Source organism: Lampetra planeri, chromosome 18, assembly GCF_965212315.1.
Source record: "Lampetra planeri chromosome 18, kcLamPlan1.2.h2, whole genome shotgun sequence".
Lineage (NCBI taxonomy): Eukaryota > Metazoa > Chordata > Hyperoartia > Petromyzontiformes > Petromyzontidae > Lampetra > Lampetra planeri.
In genome coordinates this window covers 6631371-6651463 of record NC_136124.1, presented here as the reverse complement: position 1 = coordinate 6651463, position 20093 = coordinate 6631371, and the positions used below count along the sequence as shown (strand labels likewise).

Sequence of the window (20093 nt, the reverse complement as noted above, 5' to 3'; positions counted from 1 at the left end):
GCGTCGGTTCGGGTTGACGAGATTGAGTTGGCCGGGCCGATTTTGGTCTCCAGGACCTTGGCAGTGCCATGCCTCTTGGGGACCGACTTTTTGTCTAGGATGCCCATCCGAATTCTCGTTGACCAGGGCTGTGTGGAAATGCCGTCAGGGAGGCGGCTGAAATTCCTACAATCGCCTACCGTCCTGTCTCCCTTGGTCGCCGGTGTACGGGCCTTGAATAAAGTGCCGGTGACCGTACCACCGGCGTCACAAATCCTGATACCCCTTAGGTTGCGCAAACCGCTCGAAATGGGCTCCACGGAGACGGGTATCCTCCTGTCTCCGTCAAGCTACTTTTCAAGGACGAAGGGGTTGGTGGGCGCCTTGACAGCCGTGTCGGGGGGCCAGGACCTTTTTTTGCAGGTCCTCAATTCGGGACCCTTGCCGGTCGTAGTCCCGGCCGGCGCCGTTTTGGCACACGCGACCCCGGCTCCTCCACCCGAGAGCGCTGCCCCGGATGGAGGGGTCGTGGCGGGCGTGATGCGCACGGGGGACCCCGACGCATCATGGATTGCCACGTTGTGCGACGAGAATGCCTCGTTGTCCTCCGGGGAACGTCGGCAACTCCGCGACCTCATCGAGCGGTTCACCGATGTATTCAGCCAAAGTAAGTTTGATCTGGGTCGCACTACTCTTTTGGACCACCACATAGACACGGGCGACGCGGCCCCTATTCGACTTAATTCCCACCGCTTTAGCCCAGCGGAAAAAGATCATGTCCGCTCGGCTGTCGAGGAAATGTTGGCGGCGGACATCATCTCCCCATCTACTAGCCCTTGGGGTGCCCCCATTGTGCTAGTCAAGAAACGGGACGGGAGTCTCCGGTTCTGCGTCGATTTTCGTAGATTGAACAAGATCTCGGTGGCTGATGCATATCCATTGCCTCGCATGGATGATTCCCTGGACGCCCTCTCGGGCGCGCGGTTCTTTTCGACTTTAGATTTGCTCTCCGGCTTCTGGCAATTGCCACTGGATGAGGCCTCTAGACCCAAAACAGCGTTCCGCACACCCCAGGGGTTGTTCGAGTTCAATCGGCTTCCTATGGGTCTCCATTCGGCCCCGGCCACCTTCCAGCGTCTCATGGAGATGGTCTTGGCGGGGCTGCAGTGGGAGTCTTGTCTAATCTACTTGGATGACGTTATTGTTTTTGGCCGTACGTTTGGCGAGCACTTGCAACGCCTTGAGGCGGTGTTCGTCAAAGTGCGTGCTGCTGGCTTGAAATTCAAACCCCAGAAATGCCACTTGCTACAACCATCGGTGAGGTATTTGGGACACATTGTTAGCACGTCAGGTGTCGCCACGGACCCGGATAAAACGGCTTGTGTCCGGACGTGGCCGACTCCCACATCTGTCGCGGAGGTGCGTAGCTTCGTTGGCTTCGCATCGTACTATCGCCGGTTTGTCCGCGATTTTGCGACCATTGCGAAGCCACTGCACGCCCTTTCCGCCAAAGGCCAAAGGTTTCACTGGGGCGCGGAGGAGGAGGCGGCTTTTGCGGCGCTTCGCACGGCCTTGGCGGATGCGCCGCCCTTGGGGTACCCGGATTTTACGAAACCCTTCCTGCTCGATACCGATGCCAGCGACACGGGAATTGGGGCTGTCCTGGCCCAGGTGGTCGACGGGGTTGAGAGGGTGGTAGCCTATGGCAGTCGCGTTCTGTCCTCGACGGAACAGCGATATTGTGTGACCCGGAGGGAACTTTTGGCCATAGTTTATTTTGTTCAGTTGTATAGACCATATTTGTACGGTAGGCTGTTTACGGTCCGAACCGACCACGCGGCCCTGCAATATTCGCTGAAGATTAGTCAGCCCTCGAGTCAGCTGTCTCGCTGGCTCGAAGTGCTCCAGGATTACCCCTTTGATGTAATCCACAGGAAGGGGACACAGCATGGAAATGCGGACGGTTTATCCCGATTGCCGGCAGGCGGTGGGTGTGCTTGCGCCCTGGGCTCTAGCCGTTGCAAGGCCCCAGGGGACGCCGCGGCCCAGTTGGTCGCGTCGGCCGAGGCGGACACCCCTCCAGGTGCGGCGTCGCCCGCGGATTTCGGCCTTGGACTTCCCCGGGAGGTATGGTCCGGCTTGCAGATGGAGGATTCCTCTCTGCTGAAGCTACGGCGCCGTGTCGGACATAAGGCCCGGAGCTCAGCTTCGTCGGCTGCCCCGGAGATCGCCGTGCATGACGGACTACTCATGCGTTGGGATGCCCAATTGGAACGCTATTGTGTGGTTGTGCCCACTAGCCTGCGTGGTAAATTAACCCGAGCCATTCACGAGAAGCTTATGCACCTTGGCTACCACAAGACCTTATTGACCCTTAAGCGGGACTATTACTGGCCGGGTGTTGAAGGTGACGTGGCACTGATTTTAAAGGGTTGCCACGACTGCGCGCGGAGGAAGGCCCCAGTTGTCCGGGACCGGGCCCCGCTGCAGTCCATCCGGGTTTCTCGCGTTAATGAGCTCGTGGCGCTCGACATTTTGGGGCCATTCCCTGCATCCCAACGGGGCCACAAATACCTCTTGGTGGGCGTTGAGTACCTCACACGTTGGCCCATGGCATGGCCTTTGGTCGATCAGTTGGCCTCTTCTATCACCGAGGCCTTCGTCCAGGGGTACGTGTTTGACAAGGGCGCGCCGGAACAATTGTTGACTGACCAGGGGCGGAATTTCTCGTCTAGGTTGCTCAAGGAGGTGTGTGACCTCCTTGGCACCAAGAAAATCCGCACCTCGCCCTACCACCCCCAGTCAGACGGGATGGTAGAGCGCTTGAACCGCACCCTTACGTCCATGCTGTGCCACCAGGTGAACACGTCCCAGTCAGACTGGGACCTGTTCGTCCCGGGGGTCTTGGCGGCGTATCGGTTGGCCCCTCATGCCTCCACGGGATTTTCGCCTTTTTATTTGATGTACGGTAGGGAACCGGAGCCCCCGGTGCACGTCCAGATGGACGTTGGCTCCTCCAAGAAGGGGTCGGCGGTGCCGACCCCTTTGAAGGTCGCGCTTGACCGGCTGCGCGAGGCGCGACAGGCCGCTGCCGAGAATTCCGCAAGCCGGCAGGCGGCTAATGAGCGGCTGCCCAAACACCAGGCAGCTGGCCTCCCGTGGATAGCGGGTCAAAAAGCGTGGCTGCATTGTCCCCAGGTCCCCGTTGGCACATCGGCCAAATTGCATCGCCCTTGGCAGGGCCCTGTGGAGGTTGTGGAGGTCCGCCGGCCGCAATGCGTCCGGATTCGGTTCGGTCGCCGGCAGTGGATAGTGCACCCGTCCCGGCTCAAACGTTATGTTCCATCTACCCTGGGGGATCCACCCCCAATTCCGGAGCGGCCGGCTGATGATGTGTCCGGCGTGCCTGACCGGCCGGGTCTCGCTGACGGAGGTGACGTCCGACCTGTGTGTGTGCCCCCAGGCCCCTCCCGAGTGAGGCCGACAGAGACCCCCCGGTCACCGGAGGCCACGGCGGTGGGCCTGTTGCCCGCTGACGGGCCACCTGCATGGGAGACGGACATCATACGGGGGAGCGGGCCAGCAGCGCATACCCGCTCGAGGGGGATGCGGCTCCGGTGACGGCCCTGATGGCCGTTCAGCGGGCCCAGCCCCTGGCGCCCGTTCGGCGCTATCCGGCGGATGAGGCCTTCGGGGTCTATTTGTCTTGTTTTTTGTTGTTGCTGTTCTGCTTGAGGGGCCGTGCTGCCCTAAGGTTTAGTTTCTAGCAGCCGGTTATACCTTCAGGCACACGAACTCGTGAATATTCGGTCTTCGGTCCGGTGTGGGGCCCCGCTTGCGGGGTGCTTGCAGCCGGGTCGGCTGTTTTTTTTCACGGGGGGGGGTGATGTAGAGGAGTAGAGGAGAGTGGTGGCGTCGCGTGCGCTGTCCGGTGCTGTGACATCACGGGACGTGGGGTCGCACGCGCCGGGCAGTGCACGTGACGTCTCGCCTCAGAGGGTATTTAAGGGAGACCCCGTGACGTAAGCGGGGTCACTGGAGGAACGGGGATAGTGGAAGGGGTGAAGAGGGAACCCTTATAGTGATACCTGTTAATAAACCCTGGCGGAAGCCCCTAACTCACCTCCGTCTCCGAGTACCTCCGTCTGCAACAGCAACAACTACTTAACACATGTACACGCACAGTCATTTTCCGTAACAAAAATACCAGACAGCTCGAATCCTTCGACATTTAAAATGTCTTAATTATTTTTTTCTTTAAATCCGACAGTGAAATGAGGCTCCATCAGCTGTTATTACCGAGACAATGCAGTCGACTGTATTCGCTTTTATAACGAAAGCTTCAACTACAAATCCGAGGCTGCGGGCAGAGGCGCCCTTCAAAAAGAACATCTCAGCTCAATGGGCTTTGCTTGGGCAAATACAAAAAAACCCTTCCCATTATTTTAAGATTACGTTTGCCGAGGATCGGTGACACAATCTGCTCGCATTTCTATCCTTCTGCCCAACTACTGTTGGGATTTGGGAACGGAATCCCGACAGAAGCACTCGGACCGTGATGATGACTTACCCTGAACGGCACGTGTTGTTGTCGATTTGTTTTTGTCCGACGAGCGTGTTGGTTGTAGCGAAGAGCTGCGTTTGACATCTGCTGCACGGCTGTATGGCACGGGGGGAGTTGATCAGCGACGTGTTTGTATACTCTCCATGTTCTTGTCGAGGTTGGTGAGTGAACGAGCGAGTGGTGGTAGTGGCGAGACGCGCATCCCCGGTGAATATCTTGAAAATCTGCCACTGATTGATCAAAGCCGGGCCTTAAAGTTAAAGCCCTACCCGAAATACTCCGCCAATGTCCCTCGCTGGAGATCACCACCTCTATAAACATCCTGCCGGCAAAGAGGATTAACCTCCCAAGCAATGTCCTTATTAGCGTCTTAACCCGACGGAAATGGCAATGTGCTTGATCTTCATTGTTGTATCCGCCATGCAGGTCATTTGGTGCACGTACAGCCTCAATCACTTTGGGGAATATTTTTTATCTCGACGTTACAAACAAGTTGGGAGATTGATTTTGTTATTGGAATCAGTATAACAATGAAACCAATTATGCAAATTGTGGGCGACCGTTGTGTTCCAATTAAGTCGTGGAATAATGGGAACTAATTTAATTATAAATGTATTATGATTGCATCACATGATGGTAAACGTGGGTGGGTAATCACTACGACCCGAGTAGCTTAATGAGCAAGGGAAAATTTGCTTGACCAGCATAAATAGGGAAGATGCACGTCAGATCGGTATACACACGTGCATGCTCAATGGCTTGTGCAGTTAGCCACCTACAGCGGACACATGAGCCGAGAGATAAACGATCAGGAAATCCATGATCTTTCAAGAACAAAGATCCCCCGTATAGCCTTAACAGACTGTTGGGTAAAGTGCTGTCGGCTCGCCCCTTTGAAGGCCGGCACGGTAAACGAGGGGGGTAGGTGGCAAGCACCACGCCCGACCACCTTTGTCTCCCCAGGGGCTATGGTTTAAACACCGCACCAGGTACTCATTTGAGGCAGAGTCGACCAAGGGGAAACCCAGTACCGATTCAGATAATCACTGGTGCTGGCCGTGAGCGGGTATCAGACTCGGGTCGCGCAGCATGCTAACCGCTCCCCTATATATACAAAACAAAGATCCTCCGTATATACACATGCACACATACTGTACATGCACACATGCACGTTAACACTGCAATATGTTCGTTTTATTTTTAAACCGACTTGATTCAACTGAAACGTGGTTCGGGGGAAACACATGAGGAATACACGAAGCCCAACATGCAACCAACTGCATGTAACACATTAGCCACGTGTTACACTTTTAAGATCCCTGATCAAGCGTTTGTAGCATCTTGCACATTTTAAGGCTCAACGACTGAAAATGGCACGGACATCATCCCAGGCAGCTAGCCTTGCGTCATGGCCATTACATCCCAGGAGCTAAATGTCAACGTGGAGGTCTGCTGGCCATGACAGGGGTGAAAAGTTGAGCCGTTTCGCTATGAAAATTTACCGGCGAAACGTCGTACTCATTTGTAAATGTTGTGGATTTGCTCTACAACTCACCAGTGTGCCGTACTAGTAACGAATTGGCACGTTGTTCACGTGACAAACCTTACCTAATTCGCTGTCGGGTGGTGGCGGGTTTAACAACACAATTATATTTAAGCGATCCAACCCAAAAAGCCTATATTATGGATATTGGTTGCGAAAGTCTCCTACATGATAAACTCACAACTCCTCCTCCGTTCAAGGAGCGCAGAGTCTAGTGAAGTGGCTTTACTGTATGGTCCACAGATTGGGTTACATGACCACAATTTCAGTGGCTGGTGTCTTTCGTAAGCAACTAATTTATAGGTTTGCATAAACAGGAATAAGATGTAATAAAATAACTTTGACATTTAAAGCACTGTATCATAAGTCCTTTAAAAGGTGCACAGGTCGCCTTACTGTTATGATTATGTTAACAGTAATTCTGATTGTATTGAAAAAGCAAATATTGCTTTTTAAACAATGGAAATGTTAATACATCAATAGGTAAAATATACAATTATTTTTAAAGAAACTAAACATTTTCATGCCATATCACGGTGTGCCACATTTTATCCAATATACTAAATTAAACATTGCACCTGGACAGGTCGTCAACCAGAAATGAAATTACTTTCAATCTGTTTGTATTTTATAACACCGGGTATAAAGTAAAATTAGTACCAAAGGAATCAAAACCGTCCTGTTCAAATTAACGCTACGATATCCACTCTTGGGATGTACGGGTTCATTAAACGAATTAACTCTATACTCTGCAGTCACGAAAGCTTCAAATCAAGATTGAATTAACTCTACTTCGAAATGCAAAGCGGATGCAAAACAAGCCTAGTTTTTTTTTGCGAACGCTGCACACATCAATATTCAGCGGGAGGGAGTGCACGTGTGTGCTCCTGCAAAAAGGCACTTTTTTCTATTCAATAGCAGGCGGGGTCGGTGGCCTTCTCGGCATAGAACAGGCCCCATTTTTGGTCGCCCAGCTCACACCGGTAGAGTTTCTCCTGCCAGCCCTTGACGATGTAGTCGTAGTCATCTTGTGAGAATTCCTGCGGTGACACCCAAGGGAGAGAGCGCGTTTAGTTCGTTCTCTCGTCCATCTTTGCAAATAAAAGCCCTCAAAGGGAATAGCAGTCCCGTGAGCCTGAGCACAAGAGGAAAATATTACATATTAAGTTGGCAAATGTTAAGTGATTACAGTTTTTTTTATATATGGCAAATAATATACATTGTGATAATATACTTAGAAAGATAAGGTTACTGTAGAATTGACTCTTATTGCCTATATAAAAATGTTGGTATTATTGCTCGAAGATTGCCATCTGAGGCGCTAACGACAACTAAAATATGTAGTCTTTCACCCATGGATCAATATGACAATTCACCCCACCCCAGGGATTCTATGAAATGTCACGATTCAACGTCACAATTTGATTCGAGAATTGGTTTTAAAAAAAAAAAATTCATTCCACCATTTCATTTACAATATCCAGATTTTTTTTGTCTGGATGGGTACAGATGTTCTTGCTTCGACACAATAAAAGTTCCTCATGGAAATTCTTTGATGACATGATGCGATAGCACTTTTGGAATTAAAAAAAAGTATACGTAAAAAAAAATCGAATGATTAATTTTATATAGCGCCGTTCATGCGTATTGCATCTCACATTCGTTGAGGAACCACAGACACGAGCTGGAAAGCTGCCAGGCAGTGATCCGGCGACAACAATTGCTCTGCAGCTCTCTATATATATGAAGATGTTTTCAGTCAATTAGTTTGTATTATACATGTGCGAGGGGGCAACGCTCTATCCCATACAGAAGGGACAGATGAAACCAGTCCACACTTTGCTGTACTGCATTCTGCTGGTGAGCCAGGGTAGGGAGGTGCCGTACCCTGGCTTGCCAACCCTCGCTGCTGCCTCCACAGTGCTGAACTACAGGCAGCCACCTGCATAGCCACCACCACCACTGGGGAATAAGTCAACTGGGGGGGGGGGGGGAAGTAAACATGTTTAAACTCTGTGCCTAGACACACGTGGCTTGTACCTTCACAAACTCGTCCTTGACGAGCTCTGTGCGAGCCACCTCCTGTTTGGCCACCTCTACGAAGTGGTTTGTTCTGTCCTCCGCCTTCACACGCACAAACCCTGCCGCCTCCAGGAACTAGAAGAGCACGACCCAAACACAGGAAGACAGCTCGCCTCATCAAACGTTTTATAAGTTTTGATATATTTTGGTATCTCTATGTCCTAGTGCCATGAACAAAAGACATTGAAATTATGTTGCAAATCATCACAATCTGAACAATCCAAGTGTGGTCTTCGGGGCCAGGCAGTGTGCTAATCACATCTCCGTAAGCTTTCACAACACAAAACTGCATTCTTAATTTGGGAGCTTTCGTGACTGCAGGAATTATTCTTTGGTTCTTTTCGGTTAAGTCACGTCTAAAAATAAAATAATAAATCAAAATAAAACAACACATTACGACGTTTCGATTGCAACACAAGCAATCATCATCAGGCATAAAAGAAATAGCAACAAAAATCTAACTAGAAAACTAGTTAGAATCTAACTAGAAAACTAAGATTGAACCACTTCTACGGGGAAGTTTTAAACGTATCCTTTTTTCTTTCTGGCTATTTGTTCTCTCTGCCTGTGTCCTCTCCTTGAAATTTCACACTTAAAATTCTAACTTAGCAAATTTTGAAACATGTAATAAACCAGGCTATGCGTTAATTGTGTGTTAACCGACTTTCTGTGTTGTATTACATCACATTTCGATAATTTACTAGGTTATTTAATTTTCGTGTGCTTGTCTCCTAATTTTCAGGCTTGCCTCCCGTGCCGCGTTTGTCCTAATTTTCAGGTTTGCCTCCCGTGCCGCGTCTATCATCTCACTTACAATAGGAGTACGTTGGCGTGCACCCATTGATCTCCCCGCCCTCTCCCTCCCCCCGTCCCCTACCCCTCCTCTCTATATTTAAGGGACCGTCACAGAAACGACCATCTCTTTGTGCCGATTTGTGTCCTCTCTCTGTGTGCCGTTGTGATGTCTGTCTGCTTGTATGTCTGTCTATAGTTTTCTAGTTAGATTTTTGTTGCTCACACAGCCGATTTGTGTCCTCTCTCTGTGTGCCGTTGTGATGTCTGTCTGCTTGTATGTCTGTCTATAGTTTTCTAGTTAGATATTTGTTGCTCACACTTAAAATTCTAACTTAGCAAATTTTGAAACACGTAGTCAACCAGGCCATGCGTTAATTGTGTTAACCGACTCTCTGTGTTGTATTACATCACATTTCAATATTTTACTAGGTTATTTAATTTTCGTGTGCCTGTATACTCCTCTCTATGTGTGCCGTTGTGATGTCTGTCTGCTTGTATGTCGGTCTATAGTTTTCTAGTTAGATTTTTGTTGCTATTTTTTTTATGCCTGATGATGATTGCTTGTGTTGCAATCGAAACGTCGTAATGTGTTGTTTTATTTTGATTTATTATTTTATTTTTAGACGTGACTTAACCGAAAAGAACCAAAGAACAAAACTGCATCTTCAGTTAAATTACTTTAGACGCCTGCAGTGGTGTGTGGCAAGAGAAGACATACTCAAGACGTGGCCTAACCTAGAAGACCAGGCTTAGACGACGAGTGGCGGTGCGGAAATCTACGTGCCGTTTGAATGATGGTGCCCAAAAACAAAGTACATCCGTGCAAAAATGAAACGTGTTGGTGGATACCCCACCTTGCCATACTGAGAGACTTCGTACAAAATGTATCCACGGTCTTTCACGTAAGCCTCAAACAAACCAGACCAAGGCTTGGCACCGCAGCAGTAGTCGGTTATGAGCAACTTGCCTCCAGGCTTCAACCAGGCCTGCATGCGGATACCCACGCGACAAAAAAACACAGCGGATTTTAGCAGTATGGGAATCTAGCATTAAAGCATTTTTCGGATGAGCAACTGTATACGCTACCCGGGCACAGCTGTGGCAGCTCGTTGAGTGTAACATGAATATGGAATGGACACACCAGGTGGCTCAGCGGTAGTGCGAGCGGTCCACTATCAAATGCTGGTTGTGGCCATGCGTTCACTCGGCACATCATCCCTCCGGTATAATTTGAGGAGCACTTTGATGTTGTCTTATGGATGTCAAGAGTGGTTGTTCTGTGGACTCACTCCCACCACAGCAAATTGGAATTTCCACCACTGGCTTAGGGCTGTAAACAGAACAGCGGCGCTTCAATGCTCATTTGAGCGGAGAATCACTTTATGAAGGACACGACCTCACGTTCTCCAGAATCACAGGGCACACGCAATTCAAACGACAAAGCAGTTAATTTGTCGATGAGAAAGTTGGCACAGCAGTCACACCAGTGATGGTTCTTCTACTGGTATAGGGCTTAATTTGATAGGAACATTCCTAGGAAAAATATTTCTTGGAGCTGCTCTTTACACACCCTCTGTTGATATTTAAGGCAGTGTATTTCCTCCGCTGAAGCCTTACCTAAAACCTTTGCGACTTGATTGTTTGATGTTACTACCGAGCAAGTGTTTGCAGTTCTACTGTAGTGCACAGCTCTCCCGAAGTGTTTTCGGTTGTACCGCGTGTCATCCGGCATGATGCCTGACATTTCGTTCCACGTAATGGTGGCTTCTTCAGAAACTAAATTCTGTTTGAAAGAACGATACGTGGTACGAGCTTGATATTGTACACAACTCTCATTTTTATCCTGCAGCTATTTTTTTTTACTATTTTTCTTTTCTACCAGGTAAGGCCCACTGAACTATGTAGCTCTTTTTCAGAAGCGACCTGGCTATCACAAATGATTGCTCAACTAAGTAGCTTATCATCATGTGGAGATTTATAGCAGCCAAATACTCTAAAACGGATGTTGATTCTAAATGTGTAGGGAAAAACCGGAGACAGAGAGACATGCAAACTCAAAATATATAGGCGCAGGGTCGGGATCAAACCCATGACCTCCTGTATACCAGGCAAGGTAGTTAACATCTGTTCACCGTGGCGCCCACAGCGGCGAGCTATTCGGTCTGACAACACAACGGTGTGCTCTTTTACCGCGGCAGGCCACCTCGCTTACATAAAAACTCTTGAAGAGCCCCACTTTGTCGGCGATGTGGAGGATGGTGTCTCGGCTATAAACCACGTCGAACGAATTTTCTGGAAACACGCGCTTGGTGGCGTCGCTGATCTCAAACTGCACCTGCGCGAGAAGGCAAAGGTTTCAAACTTTTGAGGACAAATTAGTCACAAATATCAGTGCTTTGTGGGGGTGAGCCTGGCGAGTGCTTGGATACGTGAACACTGCACGCAGCTGGCTGCTGTGACAGGGATTGCAGGGCTATGTGTTGCTTGTGCACTGCGGCAAAATCCATTGTTGTATTCTACTTCTATGCTCACATGTTTATGTTCCCTGTGTCAATTACTCTCAAATCACCCCTGCGACCTGCACAGTGTGGGATGCATGAGGTATCTACAATATACCCTGTTTGCCTGGGGTGAGTTTCGGATTTTAATATTTCGGACATTGAAGGTCAACTTCAGATCAGTTACAATTTTTCGTATCATTTACATCCCAGACTGATGAACCGTCTTCTTGTTAACAGCAGCAATGTCACCCGATGCCATGCGACACCACTTTTTGGGGTGGAGGGAGGAGGGGTGGGGCAGCGTGGAAGTGGCGTCATATTAGTGACATCACTTCCAGTTTTCAGATCAGTCCTAACCAAAGTGTTTCCAGATCACCTGAAATTTCGTATCCAGGCCTGATTAAAAATATATTGGATTAATGCGAACAATCGGGAGACCTGCCCAACTGCGCACAAATCGATTGATCGGAATCGACGATGACCATGGCCTCCGAACAGACGAGCGGCTTCGGGAGACGGAGGGGGTGGCGCTGCGTACGCCACGTTCAGTTCCAAGCTGGAGGGCGTTTCAGAGAATTTGTCGTACGACCGGGTGACGCCACAAAGGGCATGGATGGAGACCATATCTGTATGTATGTATGATGAACTTCTTTGAGCACTGTACTTAGCCAACCGTGCTAATCGAAGGTGCGGGGGAAGGACAACTAAAAACGTGGCTGGGATGGCAGAGCCGTTCATGTAGTACCGTGTACTATGTAAAACAACGTGTGATATTGGTGTTGGTGCTGTTGATACATTATTGCTGTTGATGTTGTTATGAACAACTATCTTATTGTCGTTAATGATTTTGTCATTATTGTTGATGTTATCGTTGTTGCTACGTCAAATCATTGTTGTTATAATACTGTTGTTCACGTGGTTGATATGTCACATTCTTATTGTTGTTGATTAAAAATCGGCCAGTGAGTCGTTGGAAAATTATAAGCAAGAAAACCACTGCTTGCAATTCCCTTAAGTTATATCCCCACGCAAACGTGCGGGCAGTGCTTGTAAATCAACGAGGCAAATATTCCCTGCGTGTTTCTGCAGGCCGAGCTGCCGTGTAAGTCGTAAGCTCGTTGTTCGTGACGCGTACCAATGGGGCGTCTTCTTCCACAGCTCTCTCCATGGCTATCGCCACCATGTTGGATGACAAATCAACGCCAAGCACTTCCACTCCGTATATCTAGAGACGGACACAACAAAGTTGAAATGTAAAGCTGTTAGGCAAGAGCTCAAAAAACCTAGTAAGAATATTTTTTTCAGATGAAAAAAAATCTCCAAATTGTACTATTGATATCGTGCCATCAAACGGGGAGAAATCGCCACTCGGAACTCTCAAAGTGAGCGATGCATCGTCGTCAGCGAATGGCTCTGGGGATGATCTCAGAGCTCTCATCATCACCGACATTTATTTCGTATCCCATGCCTCCCATGCGGGACATCTCGTGGGACCAAAATACAGGGGTATGTAGAAATGATTTCAGACGAAATACTATTTTTAAAATACAGTAAAGCCGGTTAAGACAGCGAATTAAGATGCGCCATAAACAATTTGAACAATTGGATGCAACTGGAAGTATCTAATGCAACGTTCTTGAGTAAATGTCATGGACAGAGCTAAGCAGAAAGCCATGATCGAGTACAGACAGTATACACGAGAAATAAACACGATTTAAAAACTAAATTGTACTATGGAAAACACTATCTTTTGTTAACTTGATTTGAATAATTCATACTTGAGAAGTCACTTAAAAAAAAGACTCGCAGACTGCTTATTGCATATAAAAGCCGTAATGTATATTTTTTAAAGTTGGATATATAAGGCTAGGTTTATTGAGTAACCAGTGTGTCACCGCTATACTTTAGAACCTGATTTAATAACGGGTGGCTGGTGGATTTGAACCAAGCATCTCAGTAGGTGCCACCTCAGAATGTGAGTTGGTATTATCCCCCACTGAGCCAGTCACCTGGGCCATCTCACTCAGAAATCACACAGGGCAATTCTGAAGTTCAGCTGGCAGAGGAATCCCATCATTTAAAAGCATTCATGATGATCTGTACCTTTTGGACAAAGTGATATTTTATTAAATTGGCAGCGATACTCGCACAGAACGGAACTCTCTTATCCACGTGATGGGTTCTTTGGCGAATTAATTTCGGGCAGATGGTGTGCTTCGGTAATTTCCTATAGGAATTACTGTGCAAGAATTAAACTAATTAACTTCAAGCAAACTGCTTCAGTGGGGAATAAATGCTCTAACACCACAGCACCATGCAATATTAAACAGAAACATTACGACAAACACAATTGTATACTTTTCAAATGTATTTTGTGCACGTTGTATAATATTAAGCATGCACAACAGATATTTACAATGACAATCGCAAAATAAATGTTATGCACCTTAGACATCAAGAAGTCACCCCCTCCAATGCCACAGCCAACATCCAGGACCTTCTGTCCTTGTCGCAGTCCCAGCATGGCCAAAAACTCCTGAGAAAAAGCAAACCGTGTCACACTCCAAAAAAACAACAACATTTCACTCTCAAAAAACTTAAGGAAGCTTGTTCTTTACCCATGTGTCTTTTATTCAGGAATTATCTCACTTCAAGATCTTTCACATATGCAATGCAATATATAAAATAATACACCCACGATTGCTGGACGATTCCTGTGGCAATCACTATGCCTCTGTGGGTGGTTCTCAAGTCAATGTTTCATTCACTTGAATGTGGTTCTAACAGGGAGTCTATCACAGAAGGAATCGTCCAAATGAATCGCATTCGTTTGAATGGTGACGCATAATCGTCATTGAAATGAGATTCAATCACCATTCAGAATCCTCGTTCATTTAACAGGTGATTCCTGGATCTCCATTCTAATGAATGTGGACTCTCAGAGAGATAAAGCCCCGTGCATTTCAATGACAATTCCACTTGGCTGTGTCCCAGGCTCGCCAAAGAGTTTGAGAAGATTCCATATTGACACGACTTCACAGTCAGGGCACTCCGTCCTAATGTCCTCATTGATAGTGTTTTAACCTTAGGGACGTGACCTCACTGGAGCACTATAACGGAATTCTTGAACGTAAGTTTACGGTCCTCAACGCACCTCGGTGGTCTGGCGGCCACCTGTGCTGACAAAGCCGTGGCCAAAGATTTTCTCGTAGCGAAGAATGGAACGGGACGAGTACTGCTGCGTGTCCAGAAACTGCTGGAAGGTGGCGAATCCGTAGTTGGCAGCCTGGTCCCGCTGGACCTTCTGCATTAGCCAACACATCTGGTTCTTGTTGTTCTTGAACTGTAAAAACACAAAACGGCAGCAGCATTTCGCGCGATGATTCCCTGAGAGGCCAAGGTGACCCGGGTTGCAATTGCAATGGGAAAGATGCATATTACTTGGGGATATGCAAATAGGTTCCATTTTGTTCGTTAACATGCACCCGACAGCCACAAATCAATTGCTCGTTTTAAGAATGACGTTTAAGTTCGAGCATTTACCTTGATGTACGTCTGGACCGACTTGGACATTACAATCTCAAAGCCTACACTCTTGTCCTCCTTGTTAGGCACAGGCAGGCTACCCAGCTGCAACAGGTGGTTGTACGCAGCCGGTTTACGATACTTGGTTGGGTTAAAGTTTCGATGACCATCGCCTGCAAAAGTTTTGCAACACAGTCTCAACATACGGCAGCTTCACAAGACACAAATTCGTATTTTTTAAAGTTAAAAGGTACAGCCCTAAAATGACTGGCTCATGCCACTGCTAGTCACAAATTTAACTGTTATGCACTGCCAAAGCACTTTACTTGGTAGCTTTTTGTTTGCAAGGGGATGTCGTGAAATGGAATATTGTGGAAAAAGGGACAAACCAGACTGGGTGAAGCAAGACTCGCGGAAGAAGAGATGGCAGCCAGGTCGCAGCCAAGTGAGCATCTTTCTGGTGAGTACCAGGAGCTCTTCATCCGTTAAGTACATAAACAACCAGTTCGAGAAGATGACGTCGAAGCTGTAAAAACGAAGTAGTAAACCGACCGACTCGATTGGCACGGCTGTGTACAAAATGGTCACAAACGTGGTTTCAACACATCGTAAAGTTATCTGAATGACATCGGAAGCCTCTACCTGTTGGCTGGAAAATCCAGCTGAGTCACGTCAGCCTGTAGGAAGGTCAGGTTTCCACGGTGACCGTTGTCTTCCTTGTTCTTGGCAATGAAGGTCTCCATGAAATCCACTGCAGTCACGTGGTTGGCAATCTTGGCTAGGTGTCCAGTAAAACGTCTGCCAAAGCAAAATACATGAACTTTATATAGAAGAAAAAATTTACAATAATGGCAAGGTTAAATATTCGCGATTAAATTATGTAGGCCTCCTCTATTTTGTGCATTGATGTGTTGTTAACAGATAAACAATTTCAGAGCTGAGAGTTTTCATTCCATTTTTTGTTCAAATAATTATCTTATCCACAAAGTTATCCACGGTTAATATAATACATTTTCTTTGTGACTCCTCTTTTGAAAAATATAAATTAGATTTGTCAGGTGATTCTTTAGTGGCAGAAAAAATGGCATGAGAATATTAAATACATGGATGTCTTCTAGAAAACTCCTTATCTGTTTTTACAAGAGTTTGACAGATTAATTTAGGGACACAGATAAGGAGTGCTGGATATTTGGGATAATAAGTTTGTGATAATCAGAGTTTCACTGTAGTTAACGTAAAAGCGGCTTGGCCCATATTACACACCATATTGCTAGCACGTGTGCCGTGAATATATATTTTACATTCTCAGAGTCAACACTGACCCAATGCCAGCTCCCAGCTCCAGGATGTCGGTTCCATCCAGGTTTGGCAACAGCGAGAGGATTTCCGGCTTCTCCTCCTCAGCCAGAGTAGAGGCCTTTGAATCCAGCATCATCTGCTCCAGTGTCGCCTCTTGCGAGTGCTCCTTCCAGAACTTTGTCATTTCCTCCCGGGAGGTGCATTCTTCGTTCGCCAAGCACACAAGAGTCAACAGCGGAGTCAACGCGCGCTCAGAATATTTTCACTGCCCATTCGCAGACAGCCAATTCATTTCAAGTTCATTGATTAGGTATAGCCCTGTGAGCCATTCGGCTCTTGAATCGGGTGCAACCGCAACAAACAAAAAACATGAACAAAAAACATCTTAAAGGAATATGTGACTTAGTGCAAACAGAAATCCAAGAAAAGACAGCAAAACATTGCAGAAAAAAATCACCGTACACCAACGCTGTGTGCAAAAATCCCAGTGGGATGCAATTCAAGGCACCGCAGTAGTTCGTTGTAGCAGGATTACCCATGGGGCATGTTATTTAGGCATGTTGCAAAACATTATTCTTAATATTTAAAATTTTCTAAACACTTCCTAGAAACTTGACTACAAGTGTAATCTCCAAATGATTTAAAAGTATTTTTCCACTTTAACTACACTTATATCAGTAGATTACGGGGGGAGTTTTTTTTACAGCAATTGGCAACTGTTCGGTTTACAGTACAGTGTTTATATAACATAGTAGCCATGAACTGTAAGTTATTAAATGGCTGTAACTGCTTGAGGGCAAAAGTAATTCAGTATAAAAACAACCCTCACCAAACCTGACTACAATGAACCAAACTTTCCACGTTTATGGATGTTATAACCTTCATTTTATGCGTGGCAGTTAGGGAAAAAAAACCCACAATTTTTTTGTAATAATATGGAATGTCGGCAAATTGATTCCACTCCAATGCTTTATCAAACACTGTCGTGTAAAAGCGTCCTGTACCAAATTTACATAATAAAGAATGTTTGGCAAGTAGACTCTGCATAATGCACTGTATAACCTGATTGACAGACTTGCCTAGTGACACACAATTAGCACACGACTTAAGAGTTTTCTACTTTTCAGTTTTCAAACTTCCCACAGTAACATTTATTTTGTTACATATAAGACTCTTTTTTTCCCAAGAGGGTTCTACTACACTGGTTTAAAAAAATTGAAATTATGTTTTCAGCCAATTTATGAGTGTTTATTATACAAGCGGGATGAAACCAGAGGACCCAGAGAAAACGCTCTATCCCCGTACTGATGGAAACACATGGCGATTAGTCCATTTGCTGTACTGCCGCCTTCCCCATGGTGAGCCAGGGTATGGAAACCTCAACGTCCACCGGGAAGGGACTTGTACAACATTTGTGTGGTCCACCAACCCTGGACTCCACAAGGAGGCGACCAGACGCAAGCGGAAAGTTTAAAAGCTGGCAGCAAAACGTGGCATGAAATTATGACGACCCCAATATGGTTTAGGTAAGGGGAGATTCGTCAACCTGAGGCTATTCACACATGTATTGAAATATTAGTTTTTTTTTTTAAACCGGATTCGAACAAAAGTGTCTCTCATTATTTGGGTTGCCGATCCCTGGTTGTGTTCAACGGGGCTGCAAGTACTGTATTCCACAGCAAACTGGGAGGTTAAGCAGGTTCAACAGCGTCACAGTAACACACAGACAGCTGAAACACCTCATATATCCGTATTCACCGTGACATATTCTAGCCACCTGCTACAAACGTGGACACTTTTCTTCGTCAGCTATTCTTGACAATGTCCTGCTCACTGACACGTGAGCTCACACCAGCCAGAGCGAGGGAATTATTCCGAGTCCACACCAGAATATAAACTATGAAGACTCGCATGTTACACAAGGGGTCAAGGTGGGATATACTGTAGTTCAATTTGGGGATGCTTAAAACGAGACGTAATTGGTTGTAATTGCCTGCACGTGGCGTGACACAACGCGCAACACGACGGAGGGATGGCATCATCTCGTGTGCAGGACACGTGGGGGGTCGGTGCATCTCGCAAGGCCACGAAGGAAGCCTTCATCCGAACAGTGGATAGGTGAAGATGATGACGAACGTACATTTTATATTACGGCCTAGATAACAGCACGGCTTGTTTGGATTAATAATTTACGTTGTCAAATTAAGCACGTTCCAATGTCAAATTACTGTACGAGTGGGTGCGTGATCATCGCCATTGATAAATAAAACCAACCTGGGCCTGCGGATGTTAGACGCGATCACAATTCGCATTAGCAACAAACACCTCTGTGGACAAAGAGTCAAAGACTACCGAGTTATAAATGACCGGTGCCATTCGATTCCGACGGCAAACGCTGCGTCGTGTAAGTGGCGAATCTGCACGCAGTCCATATGAGATTGACCCCCCCCCACCCAATTTAAATGTCAAAAATTATCCAGCGGGCAAAGATTTAAAAAAAGCCACACACATTAACATCGTGGTACGAAATTGCGAATGTCTGGTTAATACAATTACCACCCAACGTGTAAGGTTATAAAACCGAAACACCTCCGACGTGAATTCACAAGCCATGTTACATTAAATAAATATATAACTTCAACCGAGCGATGAAAAATAACAACTCACTCCCACATCGTGGAAAGCATTTCCACGGGGTTCACTCGAACGAATCGGTATCACCTCTAGGTCAGCTCCGGCGCAAATCTAAATGGCATTACCACACCTACCTTGAGCGGTTGCCATGGGCTTGGTTGAGTACAGTACTCAAAAAGTGCCGAGCTAACGGGGCGCTCCGTATTTATTGCACGTAAAATACTTTGTACTATAATAACAACGACGACGACGAGAGGCAGCTCTTGTTATTGCAGCAGCAAGAAGAAGATTAATAGAAGTATAGAATTAATGTTTAAAGGGAGGAGAGCACCGCCAATACTGCGTGGATCGCAGCTCGAGTGCGTGAAAACGAGCGGCTGCTTCTGTTGTGAATTCTGCCCCTGGGCAGCATCCAGCCGCGAATTAAATCTCAATTGTCTCACCCCTCCTCCACCAACCAAACTATATCAACGTTGCACAATACACTGTGGAGCCAGTGTTTAACCAACCCACGCGACTGTCTCTGGTGGTGGTGGTGGGTGGCCAGGCACTTTCGTGTAACGATTGCGTGAGCCGGACGGATTTAGCCACGGCCGTCCCACGTTGCCACGCACGATTTGAGACCCGCTGCGGTTGAGGCCCCCCTCTGTTGGCGGATGAAGCCACGCCAGGTGGACATGTTAGTATGGGATTGCTGTGTCGCAATATCCCAACTCTCTCTTTTTTTAAATATACACTCTTCTCTGGCCCTCTTACGAAGGGTCGTCGTCCGAAACGTCGCCTGTTATAGAATGTATTTTAAGGCCACGGTGTTGTTTGATGAACGCGTGGAGTTTTGTTTTTTGTTAATTGTGCGCCGTCTGCCAACGCAGCAGCAGCATCACCAGATAAATAGTGTTGCATTATGGGGTAAAACGTGTTTTTTTTTCAAATGTAAACTTTTACTTGTTAAGCATTTATTTTCTTTCTCATGACTGTTATTAACTTGCACTGCACTGTATCAAGGTGCATGAACTGCATTGTCCCGTATTGACATAAATCTACCAAATATGAAAATTCCACACTACACAAGTTTTGCGGACAGGAATTTATCTTTTTTTGAGAGGGGAAATAAAAAACGATCCTTGGTCAGTGAAATGAGCAGATGATCTGTGTTCGGTTGTGAGATAAT

General features: G+C 46.9%; 2 protein-coding genes across 3 annotated transcripts in view; both read right to left on the bottom strand.

Moving 5' to 3' along the window:
* Positions 1-4683, bottom strand: part of LOC144723552 (uncharacterized) — a 39284-nt gene extending 34601 nt beyond the window's left edge. Inside the window, exon 1 of the mRNA XM_078602389.1 lies at positions 4550-4683. The gene's annotated coding sequence lies outside the window, so the exon portion shown is untranslated. The remainder of the gene's footprint in view (positions 1-4549) is intronic.
* A 1032-nt stretch (positions 4684-5715) lies between these two features.
* On the bottom strand, positions 5716-19481 carry LOC144723551 (uncharacterized). 2 transcript variants are annotated; one of them, XM_078602387.1, is made up of 12 exons: positions 19057-19481; positions 16312-16492; positions 15632-15787; positions 15379-15515; positions 15008-15162; positions 14619-14807; positions 13911-14000; positions 12600-12689; positions 11176-11298; positions 9818-9949; positions 8127-8243; positions 5716-7126 (listed from the first exon to the last, which is right to left on the bottom strand). In XM_078602387.1, the coding sequence occupies exons 1-12, from the start codon at positions 19070-19072 to the stop codon at positions 6998-7000; spliced, it is 1515 nt and encodes a 504-aa protein (XP_078458513.1). In that variant the 5' UTR covers positions 19073-19481; the 3' UTR covers positions 5716-6997. The 2 variants fall into 2 exon arrangements, with proteins under 2 accessions (XP_078458513.1, XP_078458514.1); XM_078602388.1 differs by lacking the exon at positions 19057-19481 and adding an exon at positions 18563-18661.
* Between the last annotated feature and the right edge of the window lie 612 nt (positions 19482-20093).

Excerpts from the sequence above, each read along its gene's own strand:
- LOC144723551 (XM_078602387.1), bottom strand. Across the intron at positions 15,516-15,631 it reads CTGGATTTTCCAGCCAACAG|CTTCGACGTCATCTTCTCGA; the intron begins GTAGAGGCTTCC and ends TCGTTTTTACAG. Across the intron at positions 7,127-8,126 it reads TCAAGGACGAGTTTGTGAAG|GAATTCTCACAAGATGACTA; the intron begins GTACAAGCCACG and ends GTGTCACCGCAG.